The sequence below is a fragment of the Molossus molossus genome, unplaced genomic scaffold (assembly GCF_014108415.1).
Source record: "Molossus molossus isolate mMolMol1 unplaced genomic scaffold, mMolMol1.p scaffold_m16_p_3, whole genome shotgun sequence".
Taxonomy (NCBI): domain Eukaryota; kingdom Metazoa; phylum Chordata; class Mammalia; order Chiroptera; family Molossidae; genus Molossus; species Molossus molossus.
The window spans coordinates 120181031-120193877 of record NW_023425366.1 but is presented as its reverse complement, the minus strand read 5'-3'; the positions used below and the strand labels follow the sequence as shown (position 1 = coordinate 120193877).

The window sequence follows — 12847 nt, the reverse complement described above, 5'->3', positions numbered from 1 at the left end:
GGGAAAGTACTTTGGGGCCAGTGGGGTGGGTGCATCCATGTTCCAATGCCTCTCCTGTCTCCAGCTTGTTACAAAGCCCTGCTGGGGTTTCCAGGCCTGCGGGGTACACAGCCCACAGTGGAGAACACTGTGCTCATCCAAATGCACCTGCCTGTCCTGGTGGCAGAGAGGAAGGGCCCCAAGGACCCCAGCCTGTACCAACCATAACCAAAAGGTCTGGAGTGGGGTGGGGTGGGGTGAGGACCCCCAAGGTAAAGGCAGCCACCTCCCAGGCTTCTCCAAGCCCCTTCCTGGACACCCAGGGTTCTGAGGACCTCACCCCCACCCACTGCACCCCACTTGGGCTGGGGTAGGAAGAGTGGAGAAGGGGTCCCTGGCCCCTTCTCCTCCACTGGATGGAACAGGAAGAGGGGTGGTTAAATCAGCACTTCTCACCCCTTCTGGAACATTCCAACATGGAAAACCCATTAAGCAGCTGGGGAAGCAATTTAGGGACTTTAATTAAAGGCTGATGAATCTCCCACAGAGCCCCACCCCCACACACAGCTGGGAGGACCCACCACATCTGCCCTCAGTGTGTGCCGAGGCCCAGGCACTGGAGCTGGCGGTTAGGCCGTTTCCACTGCGAGGGGTGTGAGCAGAACAACCCAGTTTACCCTTTCTACTCACGGCTTCCGGAGTCTGCCTTCTGAGCTCGGCCTGGGCCCCGAAGCCAAGCAAACTAGTGGCCCCACAGCTCTGCACCCAAGAAGCTTCAGGAAGGGAAAAGTGGGTCACAGCAGCAGGCTCAGGAAAGGGACTCTAAGTGTAGGGAAGGAATAAGCCGCGAGTGAGAACTCAGTGGCCCTGTTCTATGACTGTCTCCATCTCAGCGAGCACCTTCTGCAGGAAAGGCATCCCAGGCAGAGGGAACAGCGTGTGCAAAGACTATGCAGTCAGAAAGATCATAGCAAGCGAGGAAGCTTGGGGGTGAGAAAAGCACACAGGTGTGGGAGTGGGGGCCACACCTCAGAAGGCTTGATAGCTACAATCAGGAATGTGGTCTTCATTATAGAAGCATTAGGGGTGGGAGATAAGATTTGAGTGTTTTAAAATAATGGGATCTGGTTTACTCTGAAGGCACCCCTGTGGTCGCCATGCATGCTGGCTACTTGTTGCAGGAGAATAAAAGAGGTGCCAGGGCAACAGTGAGGGGCCCGTGAAGCCATCCAGGCATGAGATGTCAGAAGTTTGGACAAGGGGGTGTCCAGGGAGAAGAAACAGGCATGGGTCAGGCTGGGGCTGTCCTGCTTTCCCTCCTGCCCCTGCCAACCAGGGCAGTCTGCCATGCCATCCCTAAGTGGGGCCCCAGCACAAGGAATGGGGACAGAGCTGCCAGGCACAAGTGCTCGCCACCCAGAAAGGATTCCAAAACGGAGTACCCTTGTTATTATAAATTGGGCCAGCCTTCCCCTCCACCCACATCAGAGGTCCAAGTTGGAAATGAGGTTGTGGGTACATTTCACCCACATCTGCCCACATCTCTACCACAGTTCCACCAAGGTGACTGGGGACCAGCCCCCAGCCCTGCTACTGGCTTGCCCTGAATGGTGGGCCTAGAAGACAGGACTGGCCACTCAGGGCAGCTCCGGACTGGAGTGTCCTCTGGGACCAGAACTAAGAGGGCCAGGGGCAGGTCTCCTGGCTGCTGGAGACAGATGTTCCCATCTCCCTCTCTACCTTCTGCTGAGCCTCTGCTCATACACTAACATCAGCTGACCTCAAGTCCACACTATGGGTGGGTCATGTGACAAAGAAAGTGGCCATGATTAGTGGGGCCACTAGCCAAGGAGGAGAATGGTAACTGATACTCTCCTGAAAATCCTCCCTCTTTCTGACCCTGGGGTCCAGGACAGGGTGTGGCTCAAGTTGCCCAGGGTGGAAAGGCCACTTCAGGATCAAGGATATGATATGGGCCCAGCTGGTATGGCTCAGTGGATTGAGCCTCATCCCCCGGACTGAGGGGTCCTGGTTCAATTCCTGGTCAGGGCATGTGCCTGGGTTGTGGGCTTGGTCCCCGGTGAGGGGTATACAGGAGGCAGCCGATTGATGTTTCTCTCTCACATTGATGTTTCTATCTCTCTCTAAAAAAAATCAATAAAAACATATATTTTTTAAAAAAGGGTATGATATGGACCCAAGTCCTGGGATGCAGAGGCCATTGCCAGGTCCTAAGAGGGCCTGGGGCAGTGAGGTTATTGTCAGTGCAACTGGTGGGTTCCTGGCAGACAGCACTGTGATCAGGAGCAGTTAACAGTCATTACTGAGGGGCCTGCCATTCCCAGCGGTAGAGAGGTAGACAGGGCACCCTGCCTGCCGCAGTCTGGCCTGACTAGGTTAGGAACTGAGCAGGCAGCTGGGCTGCAGATGAGCCTTCATTCCTGCCCATCCCCACTCCTCCGGGAAGCAGTAAACACAGAGACCTGGGACAATGAGGGCCTGAGGCATGCCCTGTGATAGGGGCAGGGTCTGGTGAGTGGGACCTGCAGGCTCGGCCTGTGTAGGGCTGTGTGGGGAGCGGACAGGAGGCTGTTAGAAACACCATCCCTGCACACAGGAGTCACCTCACACTGCACAGTAATTCCACCAGGTTTCCAGGAGGGAAGGTCCACCAGGCAGCAGGACACCAAATTAGCCCAGGTCATGAGTGCTGCCCAAAGAGTTGGACAGATCCAGCTGTAATCCTGCCCCACCATTCAAGTGGGTAGCCTGGGACCTCAGTTTCCTCATCAGGAACATGGAACAACTCAGCTTGGTGTCTCGGAGCTGGGAAGAGAGCTCTAGGACAGCCTCCAGAGTCAGCAAAGCTCTGCTGTGTGTCCCTGGGCAGGCCCTAAACCTCTCTGAGCCTCAGTTGCTTATCTGTGACATGTGGCCAAGCATACCTCAAGGGTATAAATATCAGGTTTAGACCTCTTCTGGCACTCAACAGTGCCTGTTAGAGTTAGCTGGTATGATTATCATTACCCTGGGCAGTGGCACCTCCAGACACCTCCAACCCTCAAGGTCACGTGGAAGAACACAGATCCAAACTTTATTTCTTAAATAGTTCTCTCTACCCTGTCACCCAGTATGTGCATATAGCCTGCTTTGGCTGGGTGACAGGCATAAATTAAGGTTACTGAGTATCCCCAGACAGGGCGTGGGCTGGCCTGGCCTCTCAGTCCCAGCCAAAGTCCTGGCCAGTCATCTGGTAGAACTTTCCGTTGAAGGGCTGGTAGAAGTCCCGCAGCCGCTGGACCACTGCCTCCGGCACTCGGGGGTGGGGCCGGCCCTTGGACTTGCCCAGGCAGCGGGGACGGCTGCTCCCCTGGGCCTTCTTAAGGCAGGGGAAGCCCTTGGTGGCATTGAAGTAAAAGTGCTTGTCTGTGACGACCCTTTTGAGGCCCAGGAAGTCCTGCACTCGGCCAACTTCTCCAGCGGGGTCACTGACCAGGCGCTCGCCGCTGACGAACAGGAAGCGGGACAGGGGGAAGTAGCGCAGCCAGTTGTCCAGGTGCTGGGCGTAGAGGCCGATGCGCACGGCGCTCCAGGCTGTGTCCACAGGGCCCAGGCCATGGCGGAAGGCCAGGGCTTGGAAGCTGGGCAGGCCTGGGGTCTTGGAGAGCATCTGGGCATAGTCGGAGATGGCCCGAGTCACAGGGTTCCGAACCACCACGATCAGCTTCATGTCTGGGGACATGCTGTGGATGCGGTGAGGGGCCTCGAGAGTCACAAAGTAGCTGGGAGTCTTCTCTATGGTGATCTGCCCTTCCAGGGTGCGTGGCATCAGACTCCTGTGGGTTGTGTGGAAGAATAGGTGGGCATGGGAGGGTGCTGGTGCCCCTCAAGCCCTCCCATTATAGACCTGCTCCAGGGACCCGAGACTCACCTCCCCTTCCCCCAAGGAAGCTCCAAACCTCCAAGGCAGATTAACCTTTCCCCTGTCCTAGACCCACACATCCTAAAGTGCCAGGGTGGGCAGCCTGGGATGTGGGCTGAGAGCGCCCAGCCCCAGCACAGACCGACAGTGGGGGCCTATCCTGCCAGACTGCTCACCCTAGATAGACTGCACCCCAACCCTGTCATTGCTGTGCCTCCCACCCCAAAGCACTAGTAAGGCCAGTGGCCTGGACTTGCCATCCTTATGGCTCCGCCCACCCTCCCCATTCTAAAGGCCCCAGTACTGTAATTACCCCAGGTCACACTTTCATTAAATGGCTGAAGGTGTCCCCTAAATTAGGCCATTAATTATTGACAAGTGTCCTGACATAGGACAGCTGCTCTTCTTCTCACTCCTTGCCCTGCATAGCCTCTTCCCTCCCCTTTGATTCTCACTGACCTGGGCCCAGTTCAAATGCCAAAAGCCTCCAGCACAGCCCAGCACAGCCCAGCACAGCCCAGCACAGCCCAGCACAGCCCAGCACTTTGGACAACCGTGAGTGAGGTGGCCTGAGGACTCATCCCAAGACCTCAGCAGCCAGGGCCTCCCAGACCTGGCTCAGACCACAGGATGCAAGGTTGTGACTGCAGCATTTCTGATTATTTCTCCCATTCTGACCAGGTTCTGGGAGAGTTGGCTGATGACAGCCCCCTGACTGTCCCAAACGTGAGGAAGTCCCTCCTGAGCACATCACTGGGCAGGCCAGGTATCCTGAGCAATTTCCCAAGGTCAAGCCTCACCTGCCAGCCAGAGGTAGTGCAGGGAGAGGCAGGACAGGGTGCTGCAGGGCCAGCTGAGCAAACAGCTCCAAGGGAGGACTGGAGAGAGGGCTGGAAACTAGGTCAGTGGAGGCAGAGGCTGTGGAACCTGTGCCTTCAGAGGGGGCGGTCTCTGCCCAAGGCCCTGCCCTGTCTCCAATCCTCTGAAGGGACTGTCTCTACCTCCACTGGCAGCCTCCAGATCTGGCCCCAGCCAGGCAACACACAGGTCAAATTTCAGTTTCATCCAGCCTGCATCCAGCCTAAAGGACCCCCAGACTCAAGCTCCTGTGAGGCAGGGCCCCAGTTTCCTCTTCCTGCGTAGCCCCAATGAAACTCAAGCTGGGTGAACACACAGATGTGCAGACCCACATGCTGGGGTGCTTGGCCAAACTAGAGGGTGCTTGGGTTGTGAGCCCCAGGCATATCAATGGCTCCCCTGACACCACTCCATTGGCTCTGGTGGGGGGGGGGTGCATGGTCTCTGGGAGCTTCCCTTATCCCCTCAGGACAAGGCCCTGGGCAGAGCTGGTCTACAGAAGTCACAGGGAAGTGGGGGATGACAATTCTGTCTCCCCATCATGGTGACAAAATGAACTGGAAATCTCCCTCCAGCCCAGTCACTGCCCCCACTTGATTGGCAGGCACGCTGACTCTCAGAGAGGGAGCAGGAAGCTCCAGGATGGCGGTGAACACTGACCCACAGCCCTCCCACCCCTGGGCGGCAGCTGCCGGAAGGGGCAGTGTCAGCTTGGCTTCTGCTCCCAGAGCCCCTGCACCCATGCCCTGCCCTGTGCCCTGGGAATATAGGTGGGAACAGCATCCAGCCCTCCTGGGACAAATCCAGTGAGATCTTGGGTGTTAACAAGGACAGAAGCCAGGGCTGCAGCCTGGGGTGGCCAGCTCAGGGATTCCCCTTTCCCCAAAAAGAAATCAGAAGGGAGTCTCCCCTACTTGGCCTCACTGCCGAGACCCAAAAAGAGAAGCCTGGGCTGGGACAGATGGACTGCCAGGTGGATCAGAAGTCATTGTCCTTCCCTTCATTGACCTTTTCAGGGAAGGAACCATCCCTGATTACTCCAGGACCCTCCCTTCCCATCTTTGACACCCCCTTCTGATCCCTTTCTTCCCCCAGGCACCAAGTGATCCCAGAAGTGCATCCTCTTCCCCACCCCACCCCAAGACTGGGCTCTTTGGGTTCTGAACATCCCCCCACTCAACACTCCTGCCTGACGGGAGGGAGCTGCAAGGAAGAACACCACAGAAGTCAGAGGAGCAGAAGGGGAGGTGCTTCCCGGAACCCTGTGGAAGGGGGATGGGAATGGAGGGGGGCTGCAGATTTTCCAGGCTCACTTTTGCTACAGACCAGCTTTGAGATCTGAGATCTTTGGGATCAATTTCTTATCCTCACCCACCCTCAGAACCCTGTCCTAGCCAGCGGGTGTGGAGGAGGGTAGGGATGGAGATTTTAGGGAGGTGGGAGAGACAGGGGAGGGGATGAGAGGACGGGACTCTGATCTCCACACAGCAAACATCTGACAAGTTGTTCCCAAACCCTCCCTCCCTGTTCATCTGGTCTGCATTTCCCTGAGGCTTCCATCCAGCCCCAGGCTACTCTCCCTCCTTGGTCTCATCCCCACTTATGTCCCACACCTTGCCTGGGCCCCATCCAGCCTCCAGCCAGACTAAGCAGAAGCCATTCAGGATTCCTGCATGGATCCATAGGGTGCTAGAGGTGGACACCGGTCCCCAACCACAGGAGCCTCTCCTGGGTGAGCACAGGGAGAAAAGCCTCACAGAAGACCAGGTCCCTGCCCCCACATACTTAGACTCCAACTCCCTGCATTAGACCCAGAAGTCAAGGGCGTTCCCCCGCCTGCACCCCTCCTGTTTCCTCTCACTTTTCCCAAATACTAAGGTCCAAGTAAAGCCCCACCTGCCCCCAGACAGGATAGCCCTCCTGATAAGACCTTGGAGTGCTCGTCTGTGGGACCCCGGCACCTGCCAAACAGAAGATGCTCAGTGAGTGAATGGACTGAATGAATAGATGAGCAAATGTTGACAGAGTGTGGGAGTACTTTAAGGTCATAGAGGACCCTCAAGAGTCTGAGAGATGGGCTAACTGAGGCCCAGGGAGAGGGAAATGTTTGGCCAAGGTCAACTTTGGGCAGCCCCAGAACCCATCTGCTAAGGCCGTGGGAAGGGCCAGGGTCACTGCCTAGAATGAAGTTAGTTACAGCCCAGTGAGGGTAGGTGTCCCCAAAACTCAGCTGGGGGCACTAGCCATTTCTCCTATACTCACCACTCTAAACCTCCACCCAAAACAGAGCTCAGCACTCCTGGAGGCTCAGCCCAGGGTCCTGAGAGCAAACAATGCCACCAGACCATGCCCAGGGGCTGGGCACCCTCTTGCAGCTGGGGAAGGGGTGGTCATTTTCAGAGGCTCACTGCACACTCAGAGTAGGTTGAAAGAAAAAAAGAGCCAGAGGCACAGGACACCTGTGAGCACACCAAGCCCACATTTGTACATGTCAGCACACGGCCACATGTGCTCTGCACTCTGCATTCACACCCTATCTCGTGCCCTGAGATGTCAGGTGGGAATAGCACCCAGCCCTCTTGGCATAAGTTCAGTGAGACAGACCCCTCTGTGGGCACTCCAGAAGCTCAGCCAGCCCAGCTCCTGCTCCAAGTGCACCAGCCAGTGAAGGGTGGGAGCTAGTCAGCCCAGAGGGACAGCTCTGAATATTAACGGGGCAAGGCCACCAGGACCTGACCCTCTGCATCCTCTGCACCCTCCCCACCCCCCAGTGAAGGTAGCTCTAAAAACGAGAAAGGAGAAAGTCCCTTCTCTACTATAGCTAAACTCACTCCTTAATACCCTGGCTCCCATGTTGGGCACCCCAGGGTTTCAAGAAACCCCAGAGCTGAGGATCAGACCTCCAGTCTGGGTCTAGTGCCTGCTGCCTCTCAGGCCCTCCTCCTCCCCAGACCTGTCCCTCAGAGCTGGAGCATGTGCCCAGGGGAGCTGAGGTGAGAGCTTTGGAGAGTGGGGTGACTCAGTCTCCATCTCTAAGCCATCATTTCCTCTACAGGGAGGGACAAGGGACAGAGCAGGTGGCAGGCATCTGTGCAACTGACAGGCTGCAGGCAGGCCCTCAAACTTAGGCATTCAGTGCCAACCTCAGCAGGGAGAGGCTGGTGGAACACAGCCCCCAGGACAGGCGGTTTTGTCCAGGGATAGGTGCTCCCCCACATTCCACAGCACACCCCAAGGCTGTCCCTGGTGGGGGAAGGAAAGCTAGAGCCCCATGACATGAAGGTGGGGTCCTAATTCCCACCCCTGGGCACTGACTCGAAGGCACCATCCTTCCTCCTAAAGCCCAGACTTTCTCCAGACCCTCAGGACTACCAGGGATTCCTCTTCCCAGGATCAGGAGTCTTGGGAGGTAGACACTTTCTAGGAGACTGCAGATATCCTAGAGGTCCCTTCCTAGGGTAACTGGCAGCAGGGGAGGGTAACTGAGCCTGACGAATTTCCAACTCTCCTCAAACCCCACTAGCCTGAAACTACTTCTCAGCTGGGATTGCAACTCTTCCCCGGAATCTTGCTAATACCCCTCAGCAGCCCCGAACCAGGGTTTTCCCTGGCCTTTCAAAGTTTCTTGGAGCCCCCGGGCAGTGACCAACCCTCGCCGCCCCACCACCCACCCAGGCTGGTCTCAGCCCGCGATGCCCGAGGCCTCTCCCCGCCGCGTCCTGATGCACCCCAGAGGCCCACTACGCTGTTTCCCGAAAGTCACGGGCCAGGGCGCGCAGGGAAGCAGATGGGGAGGAAGGGCCCCGGGCGCTCACCGGTACCAGGCGAGGCCGCGCTCGTACCACCTGTCGAAGAAGTGGGGCTCAGAGCCCAGCGCGCGGACGTCGGGGTGCAGGCGCAGGAACTCCAAGAGGGCGCGCGTGCCACCCTTCTTCACTCCCACGATGAGAGCCTGCGGGAAGCGCCGGCGGCCTGAGCCACTGGCCACCGGCAGGACCGGCACCCCGGGGCTGCGGGCGACGCGGGGCGGCACAGCGGGGGCAGGGGCCGGCACCGGGACGCGGGCGGCCGGCGGGCAGCGGCCCGGGAGGGCGCAGAAGCAGTATGCTCCCAGCACCAGCGCAGCGAGCAGCAGAGGCGCACGGGGTGCCCGCAGCACGGCCCCCGGCCCTGCCCCCGCGCCCTGGCCGCACCTGGCCCCGCTGCCCAGGCCGCTGCTACCTGCCATCCGGCCGCACCGCGCCCAGGCCCGAGAGCGGAGGCTGCAAGAAGGCGCGCATCTCGGTCCCAGCCGCGTTCAGCCCGCGGCGCCGGGCTTCTGCTCTGCGCCCAGCCTCCCCACCGCCCAAGAGCGGGCGCGAGGAGGGGCCGGGGGCGGGAAACCCGGGCCGGAGCAGAGACCCCGCCCCTCCTGGGCCACTGCCCCGCCGGGGCCAAGCCAGCACCCACTGGCGCAGCGGCGGAACTCGGAGTCTCGGACCTCTAGGCTCCAGGTCTTCACCCTTGCTCTCCGCGATGGGGCAGCGGCGGGGCAGCGGCGGGACAGCACGCAGGGCAGTGACAGGGCTGTACCGCGGGCCCCAGCACTAGTCCTCGCCGACCAGGTTGGCGCAGCAGGTGCGCGGGCTGAGCAAGTGAGTCAAGGAGGCACGTCGACCTGGGCCCTAGTGCACAGAGAGATTCCCCGGGACCTCTGCAGCAAGAATGGGGCGCTCCTCGCAGACCGTCATTTTGCCGTTCATCAGATGCACAGCCCTGGTGGCTGGAGAGGGCTAGCCAAGTATGATTACCATCTTAGAATCGAGGAGACAGGTTCAGCGAGGACAGCCTAAGGGCCCGGTGAAATTCAGACTTCAGTCTCCTGATCCTTCTACAGGGTCACACTGTCTTTCTGTGTAGCCTAGTCTACCTGGTGTCCCCCTGGGGTGTCAGTGACCCGTCTCTGATGCTGGCAAAGTGGCTCCTATTGGAGATCTGAAAGACTTCGGAGACCTGTGCTAGGGGAACTAGAAGAAGGAGGAGCCCAGGTGCTATCCTAGGAGCTCCCTCTGAGGGTCAGTGAGGTTCAGGGTTACTCACAGTCACGGGACTTGCTGTGCACTGGGCACTCTGAAGGAGTTTTATGCACCCCTAAGTTCACTGAACCCCCAGGACAGCACAGAGAAGGAAGGCAGAGAGGAGAGCCAGGCTCTGCAACAGTCCTAGGTAGAGATGGACATGGACCCATGTCCTCTCTCCACCCTTTCCCCAGCCCATCCTTCCTGGCAACATGGTCAGCCAGCCTCTCCAGCCAATACCCAGAGGCCTCTGCCCTGAGTTTTGCTCATTAATGGCATCTGGGCAAGTCCCAGCTGCCTGGGGCACCTCTGAGGGGGGGGGGGGCCTCTGTGACCCACAAATATTTCCAGAGCTCCCACACAGAGGAAGCCCTGTCCAGAGTGGCCTATGAAGAGCCAATGGGGTGAAGACCATTGCCTGGGGCCCCAGCCCAGGAACCAGATGCCAGGCATGCACCTGCTTGTCAGGGCAAGACTCAGCCAGGAACCCTGTAGGTGGATTGTTGGCATAGTGGTGTCTGGGGTGCATGCTGGCACATGCAGGGTCAAAGGACATTCTTTTTCTGGTCTAGCTTAAAGCAGGATTTGTTCTAGACAGGCTGGATCTTAGAGCTATCCTGGTAAGGTCCACTCCACCCACAGCACCCACCCAGAGTCCCAGCAGCCACCACTCAGGGCTCCAAATTCAAGTATTAAATCCTGGTTGCCCCTCCATCTCCCTGTCTCAACACAGGCATAGTTGTTTTCACCTTCTAGCCTTTGCTTATACTGTTCCCCTTGCTGAGAATGTCTTTTCCTTAGGCTCCCCCACACTTTCTTGAAACCGTTCCAGAAGAAATTTACCAAGACAAACAGGACATTGAATGCACTGAGGGGCAAGGGGGTGATATCCAGGGACAAGCAGTCTTGGCTTGGAGAGTTTGGCAATTAATTCCCTCCCTCCACCCACCATATATTTCTCAGGTGAGCGAGGGGTGGGTGCAAATGTGGTGACAACCAGGATGACAGCCTTGGGACGGTTGTGCACCAGGTTTGTGCTCCAGCACCTAACAGAGCCTGGCACCAAATAGATACTCAGTAATGGCTGCTGGTGGAAGGGTGTGAATGGAGAGGTCAAGGAAATCTTCCTGGAGGAGGTGATGATCAAGTGAGGAGTAGGAGGACAGCATCCCAGTTGCCATAGGGAAAGGCTCAGCAGTAGAGGAGGTAGTAAAACTGGGGTAGAGTCTGGGCTCATCCTGGTGTAAGAGGGAGCAGCTCTCAGAATCCAGCCTGAGGATGGTCTTAGCCCCACTTTCCTTTAGCATTGGCCTCAGGCTCTTACCTCCCAGAGCCTTCAGTTCCTTCTTTGTAAAATGGAGACCTCAGTCCTGACTCTGAAGTGAAAGACTTCATTTAAATGGAATTCCCACACCATACAATTCAGCCACTTAATGAGTAGAATTTGGAGGGTTTTAGTATATTCACAATGTTGTGCAACAATCACCATAATCAGTTTTAGAACGTATTTATAACCCTAAAAAGAAGTTTCAGCCCTGGCCAGTTTGGCTCAGCAATTAGAGTGTTGGCCCATGGACCAATGAGTCTCGGGTTTGATTCTGTCCAAGGCACGTACCTCGGTTGTGGTTTGTCCCCAGCCCCAGTCAAGTCATGCAGGAGGCAACCAGTCGATGTGGCTCTATCACATCGATGTTCCTCTCTGTCTCTCTCTCCCTCCCTCCCACTCTGGCCATAAATAGAAAAGTATCCTTGGATGAGGAATAAAAAAGAAGTTTCATACCCATTAGCAGTCACTTCCCTTTCTCCCCTCCCCAGCCCCCAGCAACCACTAATCTGCTTTCTGTTTCTATGGATTTGCCTGTTCTCCACATTTCACACCAGTGGAATCATACAACATGTGGCCTGTTGTGTCTGACTTCTTTTGCATAGCATGGTATTTTTGAGGTTCACCCACATTGCAGCATGTGTCAGGGCTTCGTTCCTCTTCATGGCTAACATTCCACTGTATGGATGAACCACATACTGTTTATCCACTCATCAGTTGATGGACACGGGTTGTTTTCACTTCTTGGTTATTGTGAATGATGCTGCTGTGAACACTCACAAGTTCTTGTGTGAACACATGTTTCATTTTTCTTGGGTATATACCCAGGAGTGGAATTGCTGGGTCAGATGGTAACTCTGTGTTTAACCTTCCATGAAGAGTCTTTTTGAGCCCTAGCCAGTTTGGCTCAGCGCTTAAAGTGTCAGCCTGCGGTCCAGAGAGACCCGGGTTTGGATCCCGCTAAGGGCGTGTACCTCTGTTGCAGTTTGTCCCCCGACCTGGTTGGTCGTGCGGGTGGCAGCCACTCGATGTGTCCCTTTCACGTCGATGTTTCTCTCTCTCTCTATCTTCCTCTCTCTCCCTCCCACTCTATCTGAACAAAAAATGAAAAAAAATGTCCTCGGGTGAGGATTAAAAAAAAGTCTTTTTGAAGGTTAAACTTGAAAATTTCAGAAACTGCCTCTTCATGCTCCTCATGCACAGGGTCACTGCCTTCCCCCTCTGCAGGATGTCTGAGTGGCTCCTCCACTCTGCCTCTGCCCTGCGCTGCCATCAGGGTCCAGCCCTAGCTCCCCACTGGCTCCCTCCTGTGTGAGCTAGGGACAGTGGATTCTCCTTTCTGGGTCACATGATGAAAAGTGACTTTGGGACCAGGCTGGTGTGGCTCAGAGGTTGAGCGTCGACCCATGCACCAAGAGGTTGACGGTTTGATTCTAGGTCAGGACACTTGCCCAGGTTGTGGGCCCGATCCCCAGTGGGGGTCATGCAGGAGGTGGCCAACTGATGTTCTCTCTCATCGATGTCTCTATCTCTCCCTCTCCCTCTCCCTTCCTCTCTCTCTAAAATGAATAAAGAAAAAAAAAATTTTTTTTTTTAAGTGACTTTGGGCCCTGGCCAGTTTGGCTCAACAGTTAGAGCGTCAGCCTGCGGTCCCAAGAGACCCGGGTTTGGTTCCCACTAAGGGCATGTACCTCGGTTGCAGTTTGT

General features: G+C 56.7%; 1 protein-coding gene across 1 annotated transcript; it reads right to left on the bottom strand.

The window, feature by feature from the left end:
* Window positions 1-3192: 3192 nt before the first annotated feature.
* On the bottom strand, window positions 3193-8987 carry HS3ST6 (heparan sulfate-glucosamine 3-sulfotransferase 6). The gene is made up of 2 exons (XM_036280690.1): window positions 8575-8987; window positions 3193-3815 (listed from the first exon to the last, which is right to left on the bottom strand). Exons 1-2 carry the CDS (start codon window positions 8985-8987, stop codon window positions 3200-3202), a joined length of 1029 nt encoding a protein of 342 aa, XP_036136583.1. The 3' UTR covers window positions 3193-3199.
* Between the last annotated feature and the right edge of the window lie 3860 nt (window positions 8988-12847).